This window comes from Syngnathus floridae, chromosome 19 (genome assembly GCF_059516105.1).
Source record: "Syngnathus floridae isolate MCC-2025c chromosome 19, RoL_Sflo_1.0, whole genome shotgun sequence".
In the NCBI taxonomy this organism is placed as follows: Eukaryota; Metazoa; Chordata; class Actinopteri; order Syngnathiformes; family Syngnathidae; genus Syngnathus; species Syngnathus floridae.
The window spans coordinates 945,865-964,980 of NC_142431.1; the positions used below are offsets into that span (position 1 = coordinate 945,865).

Genomic DNA, 19,116 nt, shown 5'->3' on the forward strand with positions numbered 1-19,116 from the left:
CAATTTGTTACTCTTTGCTGAAATAATATCTGCACTACTTTAAAATTTCGTTCATCCTGGGTGCAGGTACATATTTACCGTGTTTGATTTATTTTGAAAATTTGGCCAGAGCAACAAGCCTTTTGATTGGACGAGCTGAGAATACGCAGGAAGTAGGTTTGTTTGGTTCACTGGAGCTTGATTCAATTTTATTTTATTTTTATGTTCACATTTCTAAAATGTGTATATTTTTTGATTGTGTGACAAAATTGTGTGAGATTTTTTTGTGGCGGAAACCATCTTTTGACGTTCACCTTTCCACTTCCGGGTCACGCATCCTCATGTCAGCAGCATGGCTGCCAAAAACAAGCTCAGGAAAAAGTTCAACCCGAGCAAAAAGGGGATAAACCAGTCGGAAGATAACAATATGGAGGAAGATTACGACGATGAAAGGGACAATCAGACAGAGATGGGAGACAATAGACATCAGGCGGAGCCGGACGAGTTTAATCTCGAGGAGGTTCTGCGGCTCGGCGGAACTAAGGTGACTTCAAGCAAGCATTCGGAGAACAGCGCTGGCTAACTTGTTCGCAATCTGTAAATTATTAGAAGCACAAATACTTATGTAAAAAAAGACTGAAATGCTTTACGGTATAAACTGTATATTATTTTGTTGTCTGCAGGCCGACTACATACTCCTGGCCAACTTGGACGAGTCCAACGTGTTGGTGGACGGAGGGAAGCAAGGCGCCATAGATGACCTGGAAGAAGGAGAACTAGAAAAGTTTATCATAAATTTGGGCCTTCGGAATTTTGCCAACTTGCAGATTGTTCCAGACGAGACAGAAGAAAAAGCAGTTCAGAAGAAGGAGCCGGAAACGTCCAAAGCGGAGAAACCTGCTGAGGGAAAAGCTTCCAAGCCACAACAGAAGCCTTCCCAGGAGCAGAAGAAGACGAAGAAAGGAAAAGCGGCAGCGACGTCTGTGAAACGAGCCAAACAAAACGTGTTTGAGTTCCATCAGAGGACTATTCTACTTATCAAACCCGGAGGCAAATGGCATGACCTGGAATATTGTGCAGAAGGATCCACGCTAGCGCAGGATCCCGCCTTGGTGTCGTCTTACAAGACGCTGGCGCAGCGTCTTTATGAAAATGAAGTGGCGCTGTACAAGAACAAGAAAAACCTGCAGAAAGGAGCCAACTCAGCCTGGATGAAGACGGTGGTCTCGGCTGGCGTTCTGGCCGACAGGATGGCGGCTATGACCGTTCTGATCCAGGATGCCCCGGTGCATATGTTAGAACACGTGGAGAACCTGGTGTCCATGGTGAAGAAAAAGGGCAACCGACGGATGGGCCTGATGGCACTGGACACGGTGCGGGAGCTGTTCCTGTCCGACCTGCTGCCGGAGAACAGGAAGCTGCGGCCCTTTGACCAGCGCCCGTTCGACAAGCTGGAGGAGCTGGCGAGCGGCAACCGCGACGCCCGAGACCGCCGTCTTATCCTCTGGTACTTTGAGCACCACCTGAAGCACCACGTGGCTGAGTTTGTGGCCGCGTTGGACATGGTGGCCCACGACACGGTGGCGGCCACCAAGGCCAAGGCGCTGGCCACCGTGCACGAGCTCCTGTGCCAGCGGCCAGAGCAGGAGAAGGCGCTGCTGGTCCAGCTGGTCAACAAGCTGGGCGACCCCGAGTACAAGATGGCGGCCAGGGCCTCGCACCTGCTGGAGACGCTGCTGCACCAGCACCCCAACATGAAGGCGGTGGTGTGCTGCGAGGTGGAGCGCCTCATGTTCCGCTCCAACATCAGCGCCAAGGCTCAGTACTACGCCATCTGCTTCCTCAGCCAAGTGCACCTGAGCCTCGAGGAGGACGCGCTGGCCACCAAGCTCATCGCCATCTACTTCTCCTTCTTCCGCACCTGCGTGGGCAAGAAGGAGGTGGAGTCCAAGATGCTGAGTGCGCTGCTGTCGGGCGTCAACCGGGCGTACCCGTACACCAGCCGTGGTGACGAGAAGGTGAAGGAGCAGATGGACACGCTGTTCAAGGTGGTCCACCTGGTCAAGTTCAACACGGCCGTGCAGGCCCTCATGCTGCTCTTCCAAGTCATGGACTCCCAGCAGAGCGTCTCTGACCGCTACTACGTGGCCTTGTATAGGTAAGCAACCAGTTTTTCCACCTCAGGTCCAGGGGCTCCAGAAATTGTTTTTACTCTTGTGTGACTTTCTCTCCTCAGGAAGCTCCTTGATGCGAGTCTGTCGACATCTACCCATCAGAACATGTTCCTCAACCTGCTGTACAAGTCGCTGAAGGCCGACACGGTTCTGCGCCGCGTCAAAGCCTTCATCAAGCGTCTGCTGCAGGTCAGCGCCGAGCAAGGGGCCAACTTTGCCTGCGGCGCCCTCTTCCTGGTCTCCGAGGTCATGCGGGCCAAGCCGGGGCTCAAGACGCTGCTGCAGGAGGCCGGGGTACCGACAACATTTGAGGAACCTTCGATCACTTTTCAGGAGGCTTAATAACCAATTTTTGTTTTCCTGAGGACGGGGAAGAGGCGTTCAAAGACCTCCCTGAAGAAAAGGACCCAGAAGATGACAACGACGAGGAGGAGCGCTTCGCCGACGCCGACAAGATGGAGGACGTCACGCCGAGCGTGCAGGAGATCAAACTTGCACCGTCGTGGGTGCATCATCAGAACCTGGAAGGTCCGTCTCACACACTCAGCATGTCAATGCTGTCTTTCCAGATGATTGATGGATTGGTTAATCAATGGGCATCCCGTCAACAGGTGCGAAGCAAGTGCAGACGACGTACGACCCGCTGCACAGGAATCCGTTATTCTGCGGCGCAGACCGCACCACCTTGTGGGAACTTCACCGAGTGAGAAACATGCAATGTCCTCTTTTCATGTGGTGCTCTACGGGTGGCCATTTTTGTAGTCTTATGAAGTGTTTCCTCCCTCAGTTGTCGCTGCACTTCCATCCGTCTGTGTCGCTCTTCGCCAAAACGCTTTTGCAGGTGGGGGAACAAAAATTCAATGAATAATTTCTTCGACTTCGATTCGGTGTACAAATGTGGGAACTTTTGACAGGAGGACGTGATCCAGTACTCCGGCGACCCCCTGCAGGATTTCACCCTCATGCGCTTCCTCGACAGATTTGTCTTCAGAAACCCCAAAGAGATCAAGGGCAAACGTAATCATCACGCACGCAGAAAAAAAAAAAAAGAAAAAAAAAGTCAAAACCATAATGTGATGTCTTTGCCCCGCAGAGAACACGGACACGACGGTGTTGCAGCCTAAAACCAGATCACACGGCATCTCTTTAGCAGGTGATGGACACATTTCATTGTCTTCTCAGATCAAAAAGCATTTTTTGTTTACTCCTTTTTTTTTTCGTGCATTTTAGTGAACAGCGAAGAATTCCTGGATAAAGAAGAAAGTCAGATTCCTGTGGACCAAATGTTCTTTTATCGGTGAGTTTGTTTGCAATTTTGAGTGTTGTGAGCGAGCCGCTGTGGCTATTTTTTTTTTTTTTTTTTTTTTTTTGCCCGGCAGCTTCTTCAAGAAGCGCCGGCAGGAGAACGCGCGCCGCCGGCCCAAGAGGGGCGACGACACCGAGAGCCTGGAGGATATCGACGACGACGAGTTTGAGAAGATTCTCGGTAGGCCGCCTTCTTCTCCTTTTTCTCCTTCCTCATCTTGCGCTCGCATCTAACGAGTCGTCTTTTAACAGACTCGTGCGAACAGGACTCGTACTTTGCCGAGTTCACAGACGAAGACTTGGACTTTGCCGGGTGAGCTCTACATTTTGGCACAAAGAAAAAAAATAATGAAGAAGAAGAAAAATAGTCGCCAACCAATTTGTGCGTTTCTCAACATCTCAGGAACATGTCGGGCGACACAAAGAAAAAAAGCAGAAAAAAGGATGGGGACGAGTCGGACGCGTCGGAGGACTTGGACGACTTGGACGAGCTGGACGACGAGGAGGTGTCGCTGGGCAGCATGGACGAGGAAGACTTTGGGGAAGATCTGGATGAAGAAGGAGGAACCTTCATGGAGCCTGCCGGAGATTTTGCTGATGAAGGCGGTAAGTCATTTTTCTGCTTTGATGAAAGGTCTGAATTAAAATTACAAGTGGCGTGGTTTTTTTGACAAAAGTGCACTTGAAGCATTCAGTTGTCCTTCCACTTCCAGAACTGGAAGACGATGACGAGCAAGATGTCGACTTTGGTGAGTTTACGATGTTGTTCCTTTTGGCTATTTAATTCGATGGTTTTGTTAACTTACTGTAAAACATTAATAGTTGGAAATAACAGTTTTAATATTATACGTTTCCATGTCATCTTCCTCAGATGAAGAAGTTGAGGTTCCAGATGTGACACCGCGTTCCAAGAAAGTCAAGAGGAAGGCGAGCGAAGCGCTGGACTTCACACGGACTTTTGGTTTGTTCTCATTTTGGAAAATGAGTTGAAACGTTGACGTCACCTTCTTGCCTCATTTTGCATCTTGCTGTCAACCTCCAAAGCAGGAAAGAAGAAAAAGAAAGGAGAAAAAGGAACGGCCATGTTTGCAGCGGCCGAGGAGGTCAGAGGTCGCATGCCAAACAATTAAATCAGATTGCTGCTTCTCACAATAATTCAATTTTTCTTTTCCAATGAAGTTTGGCTGCCTGCTGGATGATAACGCCGGCGCCAAGTTTGATAACATCGGACTGAACGCCATGGCCAACAAGGACAAAGCAGGTAACAAAATCATTGACGAGAAATTCTTTCAAACTGGACCTTTTATTGCCCGGATCATCTTTTCCATTCGATTCAACTCAAAACAATTTCAAATACAACTATGGTCACAAAAATTAAACTCTTATCTCAAGACACCACTGTCAAGGTCCCTTGAAACAAATTTCCCGAGTAGTAGTTGACCCCAAGTTCTTGCGTGCAGGCGTGAAGCAGCTCAAGTGGGAGAGCCAACGCGACGATTGGATCCACGACCGCGACGCCAAGACGCTGCGAAAGAAGAAGGCCACCTTCAACAAGAGGAAGCGCTTTGCACGTGGCAACAAGATCTCCACGATGATGGGGAACAAAAAGAAGCGGAAATAGTTGTCAGCGGCCGCCGGCGTCTGTCTCCCAATCCAATTGGTCTCTCAGCCGCACGCCGGTCACACCCGCCAGCTCGTTGGACTTGTAGTAGACTGTTGACAGGAGAAAGCAAAAATATCTGCTGCCATCATGGACCGAAAAGCATCATCTATGTTCTTACTGTGTTCTCGCTCACCTTCCAGAATGGATGGAAACCTTTTCTTCATTGTGCTTCTAAAATCTGAAATAATTTCAATGAATGACTGACACACAAATGTGGAATAAAACACCCTAAAGTCATCAGAGATGATTTTTTTTTCGCCAAAGAATAACAATGCTGTGTAATCGTCAGCTGATAAGTATTGATTTAGTGCGTGTGCCCGCGCGCGCACACACCTTGGCTAGTGTTCATGGCGTGGAAGAGCGCATATGCACCGAAGACGCCGAGTAGCTCGACAACGATGATTCCCTTCATCAACCTTTTGGCCAAAGGTGCGAAAGGTTTGCCTGACATCCTGTCAGGCCCACATTTTATACTGAGTGAGTACGTTTGGAAATCGAGATTAACATTTCACTCAACTTTTGATGACAGTGCTGTGCTTTTTTGGGGTGAAGTGCATATTAACTCACCTCTCGTTGCCGACAAAAGAGCCAAATAAGCAAAGAATAATAGTTTAGCTATTATTATTATTATATCATAGTAATTAGCTTCGTGTGGGCTAATAAGATTTCAGTTTTGTCGGGAGGCTGAACGGCTTCACCGGGTCAAACGGAGAAGCTATCAGGAAGCTAACATGCGACAGTCTGCTAACTACTACGGAAGCTCGCTGGATTTGGACAAACCACTGGAAACGCGTTTTGGTTCAGTAATGACGAAAAGTCTTCGAAAAGGTCCATTAACATCCTTGAACCTACTGCATGATAAACATATACACATTTATCAATATTAATATACCTAATTAGCTAATCTATCTAGCTAATGTGTATATGCTGCAGTTTCTAATTGAGACGGCAGATGGCAGCATTACTTCAGAATTGATCTTATTGATTTAATTACTGCACTTAGATTTTGCAGTTTGATGTAATGTTGTGTCATAATTTTCAGTTTTTTTTAAAATGCTTTTGTTAATTGTTTTTATTTTTCCTGTACAACAATGACAAAATAATGATGATCAAATCGTTGCTAGAGGACATCCATTATTATTCATTGTAATTTCATTTGCCATTACATTTGTAAATATACCGAAGAGTTTTAGTAGTCAATTTCTTCTGTCTGTCTGAGTGTGTGAGTGTGTGCGTTTGTGTTTGCATTTCCACGGTGGTGGCTGGTGTTCTCAAACAAGGCCCTTTCTTATGTCCTCGCCCCTCCCCTGCTATCCTGTTTTCACGTAATGAGCATGCGAGATGTCCATCCGCCCCTTCTCCGCCTCGCCTCTAACGAGACCAACCCAGCTTGTTTGTAAATGAGACGCTAAAAAGCCTCCAGCTCGCTAAGCGGAGATAAGAGGCGACTACAACAGCCGCCGAGACGTCGGCGGCGGGCCTTTACGCCGGACCTCAGCCCCCCCCCCGGGGAGGCGCCGATGGCCCATCCGGCTTTGATGCGGCAGCTAATGGCGAGCTGCCGCACATCAAAACGCTGGCAGGGAGCTCAGCACAGTTGTCACAAGTTTCTTTTGCTGTGCACAAGATCACATTTGAGGCTCTGCAAAGTCCCTTTTGAAGGTCATCACAGGAACTGGAGGTCGACACCTTCAAGGTTGCAGGAGAGGATGGCACCGTTCAACTTGTCGACTTGTTTGTGCTTTCAGTTAGGTGGGCGACACATTTCAGTTTCAGACCAAGCCACTCTGTGGTTGGCCCCTTCCCATGTGCTCTTAATGTGCAGCCTATGGGACCGAACCGGCCTATCTAACAGCTTTATTATGAACAGACACATAGAGGCTGCATCATCGTGCCCTTAGCTGGAATAATGCAGCTTCAGTGGTTCCAATAATAAGAATACAGATAGCAATCCTAATGACCCGCCAAACATACGCATTTGTGTGTGTGTGCGTGTTTCACAATGGAAAGCTAAGATGTGCAGCTCCGCAATGTGTGCATGACACCATGTGACTTCATGCTGTGCTTTTCATGTCCCAATTGAAGGGGCGGACTCATCAAAGGAGACCAAGAAAAAGTATTGACACATCGGGCCGTACACAATCTTCGCATACATGTTAGACGCGTGCGTGCCAACGAGTCATTGTGTGTTTGTGCGTGGGATGTGTTTGAGCTAAAATGAGATGAAATGTTGTTTGAATACTTAAGCTGCAGCTGCCCCCCAGTGCCAGCCCCCCTGTTGCTTTGCCTCCATGGAGATTTGCGGCCTTTGAAATGATCACCAGGCCATGTGGTGTTTCTTAAATGACCATTAGGATGACCTGGTTTTTTCTTTATTTTAACATGCACCCATCTGGTTTACCAACGCTTGCGTTCATATTTGCTTTTTCCAGTAGAAAAATGATACAAATGTCCGTCAGTGTGACGCAAACGAATAATAAATTAGTCAAATCGTTTTTGTCATTTATTAATTTAGAACATCACCGGTAGACCTGACTTTTGTTAAATTTATTGGAGTCAATTCTTAATTAAATGTCTTATTTAAATGATGTGATGTTGATGAAGTGCAAGTCGAAGGCCGTGTGGAACGTGCAATACCCATTTTGGCCAGCAGCGTCGCTGTGACAGCAAACCGAAGATTCCCTAGAAACAGTGAACAGCGTGACCCGGAAAAACACCAGATTCCCGACAAGCATGTAGCTACAAGCGTGCTACATTTCCCACGCGATTTGAAGTTGGTGTTTTACGTGACGTTTTTAGGGACTTTTGTCGACGTTTATCCGTTTTTATTGCGTAGCGGGGGAAGCAATAGTTAAGAAATGGGAGTCCCGGCATTTTTCCGTTGGCTGAGCCGCAAATATCCCTCCATTGTTGTACATTGTGTGGAGGAGAAGGTAAGTACGTAGCTTATTGGCATTCGGACTTGCAAAACTCTCAAAGCGCATTTGCCGTTGCAATTTAAGTTTACATGAGGACTCGTTTTAGACTGTTGTCGTTTTTGCACATCAGCCGTGAATGGAGTCTGACTAAATTGAAAACAAAATGGGTCGTTCTTGGCCCATGATGTACTTTGACTTCCGTCAATGCTCCAACTTTCCAAGTTGTCCAGATTTTAAGCGGGCCGACTCCGGATTTCTGTTTTACTTCCATTTGGATGTTGCACAACTGAGCAGCTACCTTAATTTGCTCTGACTTGTTGCCAATGTCGTGCAAAATGTGACGTCATCGTAAAAAAAAAAAAAAAACATTATTCAAGCTTGAATTTGAATGTTATTGTTTGTGTCTTCCAGGGTCGGGACTGCAATGGAGTTCGCATCCCCGTCGACACAACCAAGCCAAACCCCAACGATGTGGAGTTCGACAATTTGTATTTGGACATGAACGGAATCATACACCCTTGTACACATCCGGAAGACAAGTATGAAGTGCTTCCTATTATTTGTCGCAACACCAAGTGTGGTCGGACTGGCCACTTTTGTTGTCGCAAATGTTGTTTTTGTTGAAATGTCTGTTTTTGACGTGTCCACAGACCGGCGCCAAAAAACGAGGATGAGATGATGGTGGCCATCTTTGAATACATCGATCGTCTGTTCAATATCGTGCGTCCCAGGAGAGTTTTGTACATGGCCATCGACGGCGTGGTAAGCGACTCGTACGCGCGGAACATTTCCGACTCCGGAATAACCTGACCGTTCAACTTTCAACCAGGCGCCTCGTGCCAAAATGAACCAGCAGCGCTCTCGCCGCTTCCGCGCTTCCAAAGAAGGCGCGGAGCAGACCGAAGAGAAGAATCGCATTCGGGAGGAGGTCATCCGGAAAGGTTTGTGTCCCCTCGTCAAAGAGGAACTAGTCATCCAATTATCTGACGTGCACCTCTTCCTGCGCAGGAGGATACCTGCCGCGTGATGAGATTAAGGAGAGGTTTGACAGCAACTGCATCACGCCGGTAAGGGGAATCTGATATGATCAGGTGACCGTTTGTCTTGGAAATATGTTGAGGTGATCGTTTGTCTCGTGTTTCCAGGGGACAGAGTTCATGGACAACCTGGCGCAGTGTCTTCGCTACTACGTCGCAGACCGACTCAGCAACGACCCGGGATGGCGAAACCTCACGGTGAGCTCTGCACGCTCACGTGGCGCGTTGAGACGGCCACGATGTCGTCGCTAAGAATCCTTTTCCTTTGCGGGTCTCGAAGGTCATCCTGTCTGACGCCAGCGTGCCCGGCGAAGGCGAACACAAGATCATGGACTACATCAGGAGACAGAGAGGTGCCGCTCGCTCATGGCAATTTGTGCCAAGATGGCGGCAAAGTTTTTAATTGGCAGTTTTTAAATCCGTAGCTCAGCCCAACCACGACCCCAACACACATCACTGCCTGTGCGGTGCTGACGGTCAGTCTTCAGCGCACGTCGGGAGATGAAATTATCGTATTTTTTTTGCAACTCAACTTGTGTTGCTTTGCTCAGCCGACCTCATTATGCTGGGCTTGGCCACGCACGAGCCCAACTTCACCATCATCCGGGAGGAGTTCAAACCCAACCAGCCCCGCCCCTGCGCGCTCTGCAATCAAATGGGCCACGAACTCAAAGAGTGTCAGGGTCTCGCCCGAGAAAAGCAAGGCCAGGTCAGCTCACGCCGCCTTCTCCGCGCCCTCGTCAATACTTCCCGAAATAAAGTCCTCGCTTTCACCTCTCGCCCCCTCCAGCACGATGAATTTGCAAACACCATGCCGGTGTCTCAGCAAGAGTTCATCTTCATCCGGCTCTGCGTGCTGAGAGAGGTACGTGACCTTTTTTGTGCGCGCGTTAGGCAGAGTGTCACGCTCATGGCGCCACGTCGTCTTTCAGTATCTCGTTCGAGACTTGACCATGTCCAGTCTGCCCTTCCCGTATGACTTTGAGAGGAGCGTCGACGACTGGGTGTTCATGTGTTTCTTTGTCGGAAACGACTTCCTCCCTCACCTGCCTTCCTTGGAAATCAGGTCACATCTTCGTACTCGCAACGCCCGCCCTGTCTAAGGGGGTTTCCGCAAATAATCTTATACTTGCCGCTGTTCCCTCATCTCGCAGAGAGGGGGCGATAGATCGACTGGTGAGGATCTACAAAGAAGTAGTGCACAATACCGGAGTAAGTGTGGCCGGTGGCTGTGCATGGGATTGCAGGCGCTGATGACCGCATGTGTGTGCGTGCGTACAGGGCTACCTGACGGAAAACGGCTACGTCAACCTGTCACGCGTGGAGTTGATCATGCGGGCCGTGGGCGTGGCCGAGGACAACATCTTCCAGAAACGCAAAGAAGACGATGCAAGTTTCCAACTTGACAAACATTCCCAGGCGCACAAAACGTGGACCGATTTGATTGAAAGCCTTTTCTGTCTTATCAGGTGAATTTTAGGAAGAGGATGAAAGACAAACGACAACGGATGAAGGTAAGTTACTTGGATTCTGTCGGCAGTCAACTGTCAAAATCTAAATTTTCCTTTTTGTGTTTTCATGCGCGTAGTGGGAGCGGCAAGGCCCCGCCTACATGACAGAGGGCCAATTCGCCCCCCACGCGCTGGGTAGAGGTCACAACCCGCACGCGGTGGAGAACCCTCGCCAGGAAGCCTACGACATGAGGATGCGGTCCAATCAGGTGCCGCCTCAAATCTCAGCACCTGGCTCGAGCCTCACTTCTGCGTTTTAAAGGTGTGTTTGTGTGTGTTGTTGTCCAGGATGCCGCTCAGTCCCTGAAGGCCTCGATGAAGAATGGCGCTGGCGCCAATGTGAGTTGCATTAGTCTCGTCACCCGAGAAACATTTTCATAAAGCTGTTCTCAAAGCTAAAAAAAAATGTCTAAAAAATAAATAAAAATGTTCTCAAAGCTAAAAAAAAAAATGTATCTAAAAAATCTATTTAAAAAAACAAAATAATGAGAGAAAAAAAGCAAAGTCGAATGTTCATTTTAATTTGCGCTGTCGGTAGTTTGCGGGCCCCAGCGACAACAACAACAGAGGTATGAAGAGAAAAGCAGACAGCGACGACGAGTCCGAGCCAGAAGACAACGTCAGGTACGTCCGAATGAAGCTGGCTGACTGTCCTGCGCAGACATGAATTGTACAAAACCGCACACACGCACACAATTAAAATGGAAAGCAGTCAATTCCTGTGTGACGCACTTAACAAATCTGTTAAATCCGCCCGACTGATTTGGTATTCATGGAGACGTTGCCTTCAGGAGGCCCGGCGCTCCCCGCAGGCCGCGCCGGGCCGGGCCTCAGCGGCGGCACAGATGCTGCACGGCCTCCATCATTTCAATTTCCCCAGATGTCAAAAGAGAATTAAGAAACGGAGGCGAAAGCCGTTTGATTGAGCTTTGCACTTTGCAGGTTGTGGGAGGACGGCTGGAAACAGCGCTACTACAAGACCAAGTTTGACGTGGACGCTTCCGACGAAGGCTTCAAGAAGAGGGTTGTCCAGTCCTACGTGGAGGGCCTCTGCTGGGTTCTGCGCTATTACTACCAGGTGAGGCCACGCCCACTCCGCCTCACCTCAATGTGCTTGAAAATAGCGCTGCCACGATTTTGAGAATCCACGAACAGGGAGGGGGGGAGGGGGGGAGTCAGTCTCCACATGCTCGGCAATCCAAAGCCGGTCTCAGCGGGCCGCTCTGAATTGATTAAAAGGTCCTAGGCAGACGGGACGTGTCCGCCGGTCGTTGCCGCGCATTCACGGTGCCGCTGCCAACGGCGTTGGCGTCACGCGCCGCTCGCCAAGAGGGGGGCCGTGAAACACCCAAGACGTGATTCACACTTTGCTCCCGAAATCACTTTTCATACGATGAGGACCTTCTCTTTGTTTTGCGTCTGCCACGGGGAGCTCAAACGGACCGCTGCCATTTGAGAGCTGTAATTTGACACGCTAGCCTCCCCCCCCTCATCCTAAAATTAAGGGGAGGGGGGGTGTGAATAAAATTAAAAGCGCCATACTTGTGCTTCTGTTTTTCTTTTACTTAGGATTTGGGGAATAATCGTTTGATAGAAGCCAAACGCTTTTGATGGAGCTCCTTCAAACCTAAAATGTTGTGTCGTTAAATCTCCAAAATGACATTCAGAACATGTTTGTGCTTGCAGGGCTGCGCCTCCTGGAAGTGGTACTTCCCCTTCCACTACGCCCCCTTTGCCTCCGACTTCAAGGACATCGAAGGACTGTTCAGCGACTTTGAGCGAGGAACCCAACCGGTAAGCGAGCGTGGCCCGGTGACGCCCACGTAAGATCCGTGTGAAATAATCTTTGCTGTGTGCGCGTGCAGTTCAAGCCGCTGGAGCAGCTGATGAGCGTGTTTCCTGCCGCCAGTGGCAACTTCCTGCCAGAAACGTGGCGGGATCTTATGAGCAATCCGGTGAGTTGGCGGCACTTGAAGCACTTGCCGTGTAATACGTTTGTAAAAAAAAAAAAAAAATGTGTTGTGATACAGGAGTCTCCCATCATCGATTTCTACCCCGACGACTTCGCCATAGACCTGAACGGGAAGAAGTACGCCTGGCAAGGTGAGTTCTTCGCCCGGTCGCTTTGCTTCCGCTCTGTTAACGCTATTGCTTCTCAAAGGTGTGGCCTTGTTGCCCTTTGTGGACGAGCGGCGCCTGCGAACCACGCTGGCCAACGTCTACCCCGACCTCACGGCCGAAGAAGGTCAGTCTCGCATTTCGACGCCGTTTAATCATTTGTTTTTCTCATGAATTGAAATGATTTGAATCATTGGTGGTTGCAGTGAGGAGGAACAGTCTCGGAAGCGACTTGTTGTTTGTCAGGAGCTCTCACCCGCTGTCGGACTTCCTCCAGGAACTCTACAATACACAATGTGAAGAGGTAACGCCAGCCAAAAAATAAAAGTGCGGCCGGCACTCACGTGGTAGGTCAGATCACGTCGCTGTTGTCTTGTAGGACACCACAATGCCCGCAGAGCTCTGCCACGGAATCCAAGGTATCTTATCACTCGATGATGACCCCATCCTACCAGATAAGTAAGGACCACTTGCTCGTGCTCCCTCCTGCACGTTCCCGGGCAGAAGGCGAACCAAGCCACCCCGCCGTCTGAGCCGCCGAGACGCTCACTCGCCTTTGACCTTTTGTACCTCAGGCCGGTGCAGTCACCCATCCCCATGCTGCGGGACATTGTGAACAACAGCGCCATCGGGTGAGAAGAAGTGCCACAGTGTCAGCGCTAGTGTTGTCAACCTGTCAATGGCGATGTGTTAGCATGAAGCTAGCAGAAAATTTGCTTCCATTTCAATTGAGCACATTTTTGTTGTCTTCCAGAGTGAAGTTCAAGGATCCCCAGTTTGACGAGGGCTTTGTGTTCAAGGCTCAGCTCCTCCCCGGAGCAAAGTCAGTAATAAACACTTTTCCATTTTTCGAGGGTTGTAATGCCAAGCGTCACATGGCCTTGACTGCCTTCAGGCTTCCCAACAACGTGCTGAAGCCGGGGGACTGGGACAGGCGGGAGAACCAGCCGTGGAGGCCTCAGCTGGGTTTCAACTCCAACAGGCAGCCGGCTCACTTGGACCAGTCGGGCTTCCGAGCTCTGGGGTGAGGGTTTTTTATTTTTTTTTCCTTTCTGCTCATTTACAATGTCAATTTTTTCGTTACGCGCGTACAGCACTTTTTTTTTTCCTAAATGTTGGTGTCCCGCCTCCACGCTGGCCATTAAGCGGCCATGCTTGATTATGATCTCCACTTCCTCCTCCGCACGTCCACATTATCATTAAGAAACGGCAATAATTGAACATCTGGCACCCCTGAAAGCGCCGTGTTTGGAATTCATGATGAGCACCTTTCCATTTTTAAAAAAAAAAGTCCTGCTAGAAGCTGCCAAGCTGCATGTTTGACATCCTCTTTTGTTTTTTTTTCCTCTTGCAGTCACTCGCTCAGAAACCGCCATGGAGGCGAATACAGCAATTACCCGCCGCCTGACAACTACCACCCGCAAGGAAACTACCGCACGCCCCGCGGCGGAAATAACCAGTCCTACCAACGTAAGGCACACGTTGGCCATAAGCCAAATCGGTCTCTCCTTGCCTCGAGAGGCAAGTTAAGTTCTTCTTTGATGAGGCGGCCACCCCCCCACAGCGAGCTCGCCAGGGCGTCTTTGTGTGCCCGCGGCCAAGCTCCGATTGTGCCGCGCGGCTAAAGCGACAAACTAAGAAGTCCGCCCACCCTCTGACCCGCTCGCTAACTTTGTCACTCCGTTTCGGCGGCAAAATACTTTGGGAGTTTGATTCACTTAAATGGTCTTATTTTTTTCTTTTCATAGGACGTCACAAAAAAAAAAAATGACGCTTGGCAACAATGCATTTAAATTGCTAGAAATGTCGCTCGTTGATATCCAGAGGAAAAACTGATCTTGCAATTTAGACAATCAAGCTGCTTTTGTGGAGGCCTGCAGAAATCCCCAAATATTTTCTGACGACCCATTGAGGGAACTTGGATAGTTTTGCAGGAATCAACAGTGTCATCTATGAAAAGTGGACGTCTGCAAAAAAAAACACTCTGTTTTTGTTTGAGCTGAGTCAAAGAGTCGTCGTGGAAATTGAAAAGGGGCGTTTAGTTGCCGAGCGGCCGCTAATCCGTCCCTAATAGAGTGGCCAGTGCGCGCTGTCGGGATTGGAAGGCGTAATCCTTTTGTTGGCTTTTGTGCGCGCACGCTGGAGGCCCAGACGCTCTCAGATCACGACTAATTAAAGAGATTGACAGGTGTCCACTTGTCATTCCCCGGCTTTTCAGGCCCGGCCTTCTAATTGCCAGCCCGCTGGGTGGTCCACTTGAGCCGCGTCAACGCAAGACTTCATCAAACGGGAGAATAACCGGCATGGCGGTGGCGCCGCCCTCTGCCCGATATTTCCTACTTGACCTCCGATTCAAGCCGTGTTTCCTTTCTCAAAAGATGCCACAAATGTAACTATAGGCCCGAAAATTAATTCTGAGCCCTCCTCCCCATCTCGCACGCATAGTCGGATTTGAAGCAATCCCCCGCATTAAACGCAGATTTTGTGTCACATTAACTTGAACAACAAAAAAAGTCCATGCGAGAATTCGGTATTATTAACGGATGTGAAACTTTATTATTATTATTTTTGATTTGATTTATAAGAATTCGAGCTCCATTGCTTCTCGCGACTTTTTTTTTTCCCCCTCAATATTTCAAGCAGGTTTTTTGTGTGCAGTGTATCGAGCTGCTCCCCAACATTTAAATGATTGACACAAAAAACTTGTCGTAGTCGCAAGGTGTCCACGGCGGCAGGTGGAGCGGCCAAACAAGCGGGCAGCTGGTCATCACCATGGCAACGGCAACTCTGGAAGCAGCCTTTGGCTACTTTGTCTTTTTTTTCCTCAAGTGGGCCTTTGTGAAATGTTCGCCTCGATAGAAGCTAGCCACTTGAGGAGTCCACAATCCCGCTAGCTCAATGCTTCTTCATTTTTTTCATTTGCTCAACAAAACATGCAAATGTTCCCCCTCGGAGCTCCCGGAGCCCGGATTTGATCCACGCCGATGTCACGCGGCGGCCCGGTTCTGCCGACGGCTCCTTCGGGTCTTTGTAACTGAGCCTGACCCCGGTCTTTGTTGTGTGCAGATTCGTCATCGTCCTATGAGCACCAGCCTCGCTTTCAACGGTGAGTCTCGAGCGGTCATTTTGCTTTAGGGAAAAAAAAGTCGATCATTTCTTTTAGTAGGTTTGCAACTGTTTATTTGCTGCCAGACCCTCAATATTTCTTGAAAAAAAAGGTTACCATTTCCTGTAGATGCCACAAGGTGGCGGGAAGATACTCATTTTGTTTAGATGAAATCCCCCCCAAAAACTTTGTGAATTGGTGAAATGTGAATATGGCAACATTTATTTTTTTTTTTAATACTTGCCAGTAGCAATATGTGAGATATGAAGTTTGTGTTTTCAGGCATCATCCTTATGGAGGCGGCGGCGGTCGTGGTGGCGGCGGCGGTGGTGGTGGCGGCGGCGCTCACGGCTGGGACCGGGCCATGCAATCACAGCGGGGAGCCTACCAACACAACGCCAACCGGGGTGGCGGCGGGGCCCGACGCGGCGGCTACCAGTCGCACTTCCAGCCGCAAAGAAACGACTGGCAACAGGTACCAAAAATATAAACTGTAATGCGAGTTGTTTATTAATTGCTCAAGGTAGGGTTTATATTGAAATATAATTCTCAGTCAAACCTTTCTTCCTTCTCATTTCATTTTGAGATGGCAGTTGAAGGAGAATTTAAGTGATGGCAAATAAGACTTATGCAAGTTTTATCTTCCTACTCTTTTTTTTTGGGGGGGGGGGCAGAACACCCAATTCAAATTTGATGCATTTAGTTCATCATAGTCGTTGGTGATAATTCAAAGAAAATCCAATTATGTTACTTGAACTCAATGCTCACATGTAATGTTGAAGTTTTAATTGTTCCAATTTTGGTAAACTGCCATCTATTGCATCTCCAAACTGCCATTGTTAGAGAAAAAGCACTTTGTTTGGTTTTTAGGGCCACAACAGTTCCAACAGAGGTGGTTACCCTGCACCACCTGCATCCAGAAGATATGTCTGGGAATGAGCTTTTTTTTTTTTTTTCCTTTCTTTCATTCTTTTTATTCCAAAATATACGTGGAACTTTAAGTGACTGTTGTACTTTTGAGAGATTCTCCAACAATGTCTTTTATTAACTTGTCCAATAAAAGAACAAGTCATGTGTTAACTTGCACCTTTTTTATTCTTTCATCCAGTGCAACTACCAAAAACCTCAAAATATGCTTTCAAATGTAATAAGTTCCATAATTTCATTTCAAACGAATAGTCTAAATTCAGAGGGTAAAGGAAGGATATTCATTGACAATTGAATATTTTTGCTTGAAAGCTGAAATAATTACGTAGTCAAGAGTCTGCAGGAATCCGGTCACATGTCCAAGGCAACGCCAACGTTGGCTCCAAAAAACAGCCCAAAAACTTGCACCTCCTCAGTCCGCGTCTGTCTCCGCTCCGGTTCGGTCCTACCAAGTTCTGCCGTAGAGCAAAGTGGAGGAACCGAGCACGCCGCCGGTGTAATCAAGCACCGCCGCGTCCGTGTGCGCGCGGAAGCCCGTGGGCGACTCTAGCGAGTGGCCCCCTTTCCCTTCCCGGTGCTCCTCCTGGACGTCCCGTTCGAGTTGCTGGTTGCTCGTCTTGGCCTCCGCCGTCGGTTCGGGTTCGCCCCGGCTGGGCTTGGCGAGCAGCGGCGATGAGCGGTTGATCGCGCACAGGCCGCCGCCGCCTGCGTCGTGCTGCCGCTGCGCCGCCTTGTCCTTGAGCTGTCGCTTGAGCTTGTAGCGGTGGTTCTGGAACCAGATCTTCACCTGGTTGGGGCTGAGGTGGATGAGACCGGCCAAGTGCTCCCTCTCGGGGGCCGACAGGTACTTTTGCTGCTTGAAGCGGCGCTCCAGCTCGAAGACTTGGGCCTGCGAGAAGAGCACTCGACGCTTCCTCCGCGGGGCCACCGACAAGGCGGCCTTGGCGCTGCCGTCCAAAGCTGCAGACAGGCCGCCCGACAGGCCGCCGCAGGAGCCCATCAGCCGGGAAACTGCAAAGTCAACACGAGGTTATGCCCCTTTTTTTTTTCTCCTTAATCCAAGAATATCTCACGAAGCGTTATTTTTTTTTGCAAGATTTGCACACCTGCTTTAGCGCAGCAATCAATTGATCCCTAGGTAAAAATCGACGAAAAAAATGGTGTAATTTTACAGCCGATAAAAATAAATATTATGCACTCAAAAATATGACGTAAATATGAAATGGTACCAAAAGTCAAATGATAAGTTCCAAAACGCTTGCGCAATTTGTCGTCCAACAGTAATTGAAAGAATCTAACTACAATGCGGCGCATTAATAGATATGAACGGAAACAAATTTAATCAAAGTAAGAAAAGCACCAACACTAATTTGGGGGAAATTAATGCTAAGTTATTGTAACAAATTACTGGAGTAAAGTCCTTGAATTAATTGCAACTATTGTGAAGTAACTCCCACATCATCTTTCAACGCAAGGTTACTTTTAAAAAAATAAACCCTACATGTAACAAACGTTAAAGTAAAAACATTTTGTAAATTTACGCAGCAAAAGCAATTTTAATTTGGAAAAAAAGATTAAAGTTTTTTGTCTCCAACTTTTAATCGTTTCTCCCATGCATCCTTTTTCGCCGAATTTCAAAACAAAGGTGGAATAAATTTACTACACTGTTGCATTGAACACAACTGTAAAGTATTTAAAACGGAATTAAAATGAGTGTAAGTAGTGGCAAAGATGATCGAAATCTATGTCAACTAACTTGGTGCGTATCTTGTTTCGGGGCCGCCGTACCAGGCCGCAGCCGCAGGGCCAACCGCCCTTAGCGACTCCTGATAGGCCGGCATTTCTCCGCCGCCGCCGCTGCAGAACCCCCCGACCGAGCCCGAGAAGTGCGGCACGCTGGTGCCGACGTTGTAGGCGTCGGGGGAAGTGGACAGGTGGGGCTGGTGTTGCAGATGGTGCTGATGCTGCTGATGGAGGTGCTGCTGCGGGTGCTGCTGGTGCTGCTGGTGCTGCTGCTGGTACCGGTACAGGCCGGCCAGTCCGGGCTCCTGCACGGCGCCGGCGCCGAACCTCCGGTGGAGGTCGTCCATGGGGCCGTGCTGCAGGATGTCGATGACCGAGAAGGGGGTGGAGTGCCTGGGGGGGCTCAGGGACATGCTGGACGCCTCCCTACGTCCCACCCTCCCTCCTGTTGCGCGATGAGGCCGACACAGGATGCAAGCGAGACCTTATCCCACCCGCGGACGGGGAGGGGCGGGGCGAGTCGTGCTGATTGACAGTCCATGCAACGCGTGCTCCTCAGGTGAGTCAGCTCTTGTAGTTTTTATTTGAATTTTGTGGAGCAGAAATCCCAAGAAGCTCATTGAATAACGAACATA

The 19,116-nt window shown here is 48.9% G+C and overlaps 4 protein-coding genes across 6 annotated transcripts; 2 read left to right on the top strand and 2 right to left on the bottom strand.

Annotated features, from left to right (window-relative positions):
- Positions 1–217: 217 nt before the first annotated feature.
- cebpz (CCAAT enhancer binding protein zeta) lies at positions 218–5,358 on the top strand. 2 transcript variants are annotated; one of them, XM_088361604.1, is made up of 17 exons: positions 218–523; positions 663–2,137; positions 2,216–2,447; positions 2,519–2,681; positions 2,765–2,856; positions 2,941–2,994; positions 3,068–3,170; positions 3,247–3,306; positions 3,384–3,450; positions 3,533–3,639; positions 3,711–3,771; positions 3,862–4,064; positions 4,172–4,207; positions 4,330–4,419; positions 4,506–4,561; positions 4,638–4,719; positions 4,919–5,358. In XM_088361604.1, exons 1-17 carry the CDS (start codon positions 332–334, stop codon positions 5,077–5,079), a joined length of 3,234 nt encoding a protein of 1,077 aa, XP_088217730.1. In that variant the 5' UTR covers positions 218–331; the 3' UTR covers positions 5,080–5,358. The 2 variants fall into 2 exon arrangements, with proteins under 2 accessions (XP_088217730.1, XP_088217729.1); XM_088361603.1 differs by having other exon boundaries at positions 225–523; positions 4,503–4,561.
- On the bottom strand, positions 4,743–5,891 carry LOC148381377 (protein CEBPZOS-like). Its single transcript, XM_088361609.1, has 4 exons — positions 5,689–5,891; positions 5,455–5,573; positions 5,255–5,299; positions 4,743–5,171 (listed from the first exon to the last, which is right to left on the bottom strand). Exons 2-4 carry the CDS (start codon positions 5,570–5,572, stop codon positions 5,083–5,085), a joined length of 252 nt encoding a protein of 83 aa, XP_088217735.1. The 5' UTR covers position 5,573; positions 5,689–5,891; the 3' UTR covers positions 4,743–5,082.
- On the top strand, positions 5,459–16,891 carry xrn2 (5'-3' exoribonuclease 2). 2 transcript variants are annotated; one of them, XM_088361606.1, is made up of 31 exons: positions 5,459–5,598; positions 8,451–8,578; positions 8,690–8,801; positions 8,869–8,980; positions 9,048–9,106; positions 9,185–9,274; positions 9,357–9,429; positions 9,502–9,552; positions 9,628–9,785; positions 9,867–9,941; positions 10,009–10,142; positions 10,231–10,288; positions 10,358–10,465; positions 10,546–10,590; positions 10,665–10,796; positions 10,876–10,926; positions 11,126–11,211; positions 11,530–11,665; positions 12,274–12,381; positions 12,453–12,542; positions 12,618–12,690; positions 12,749–12,832; positions 12,912–13,009; positions 13,085–13,164; positions 13,281–13,337; positions 13,460–13,528; positions 13,601–13,729; positions 14,060–14,175; positions 15,772–15,811; positions 16,094–16,286; positions 16,682–16,891. In XM_088361606.1, the coding sequence occupies exons 2-31, from the start codon at positions 8,538–8,540 to the stop codon at positions 16,748–16,750; spliced, it is 2,727 nt and encodes a 908-aa protein (XP_088217732.1). In that variant the 5' UTR covers positions 5,459–5,598; positions 8,451–8,537; the 3' UTR covers positions 16,751–16,891. The 2 variants fall into 2 exon arrangements, with proteins under 2 accessions (XP_088217732.1, XP_088217731.1); XM_088361605.1 differs by lacking the exon at positions 5,459–5,598 and adding an exon at positions 7,799–8,054.
- Positions 16,495–19,003, bottom strand: LOC148381379 (homeobox protein Nkx-2.4-like). The gene is made up of 2 exons (XM_088361607.1): positions 18,495–19,003; positions 16,495–17,749 (listed from the first exon to the last, which is right to left on the bottom strand). The coding sequence occupies exons 1-2, from the start codon at positions 18,892–18,894 to the stop codon at positions 17,184–17,186; spliced, it is 966 nt and encodes a 321-aa protein (XP_088217733.1). The 5' UTR covers positions 18,895–19,003; the 3' UTR covers positions 16,495–17,183.
- Positions 19,004–19,116: the final 113 nt, after the last annotated feature.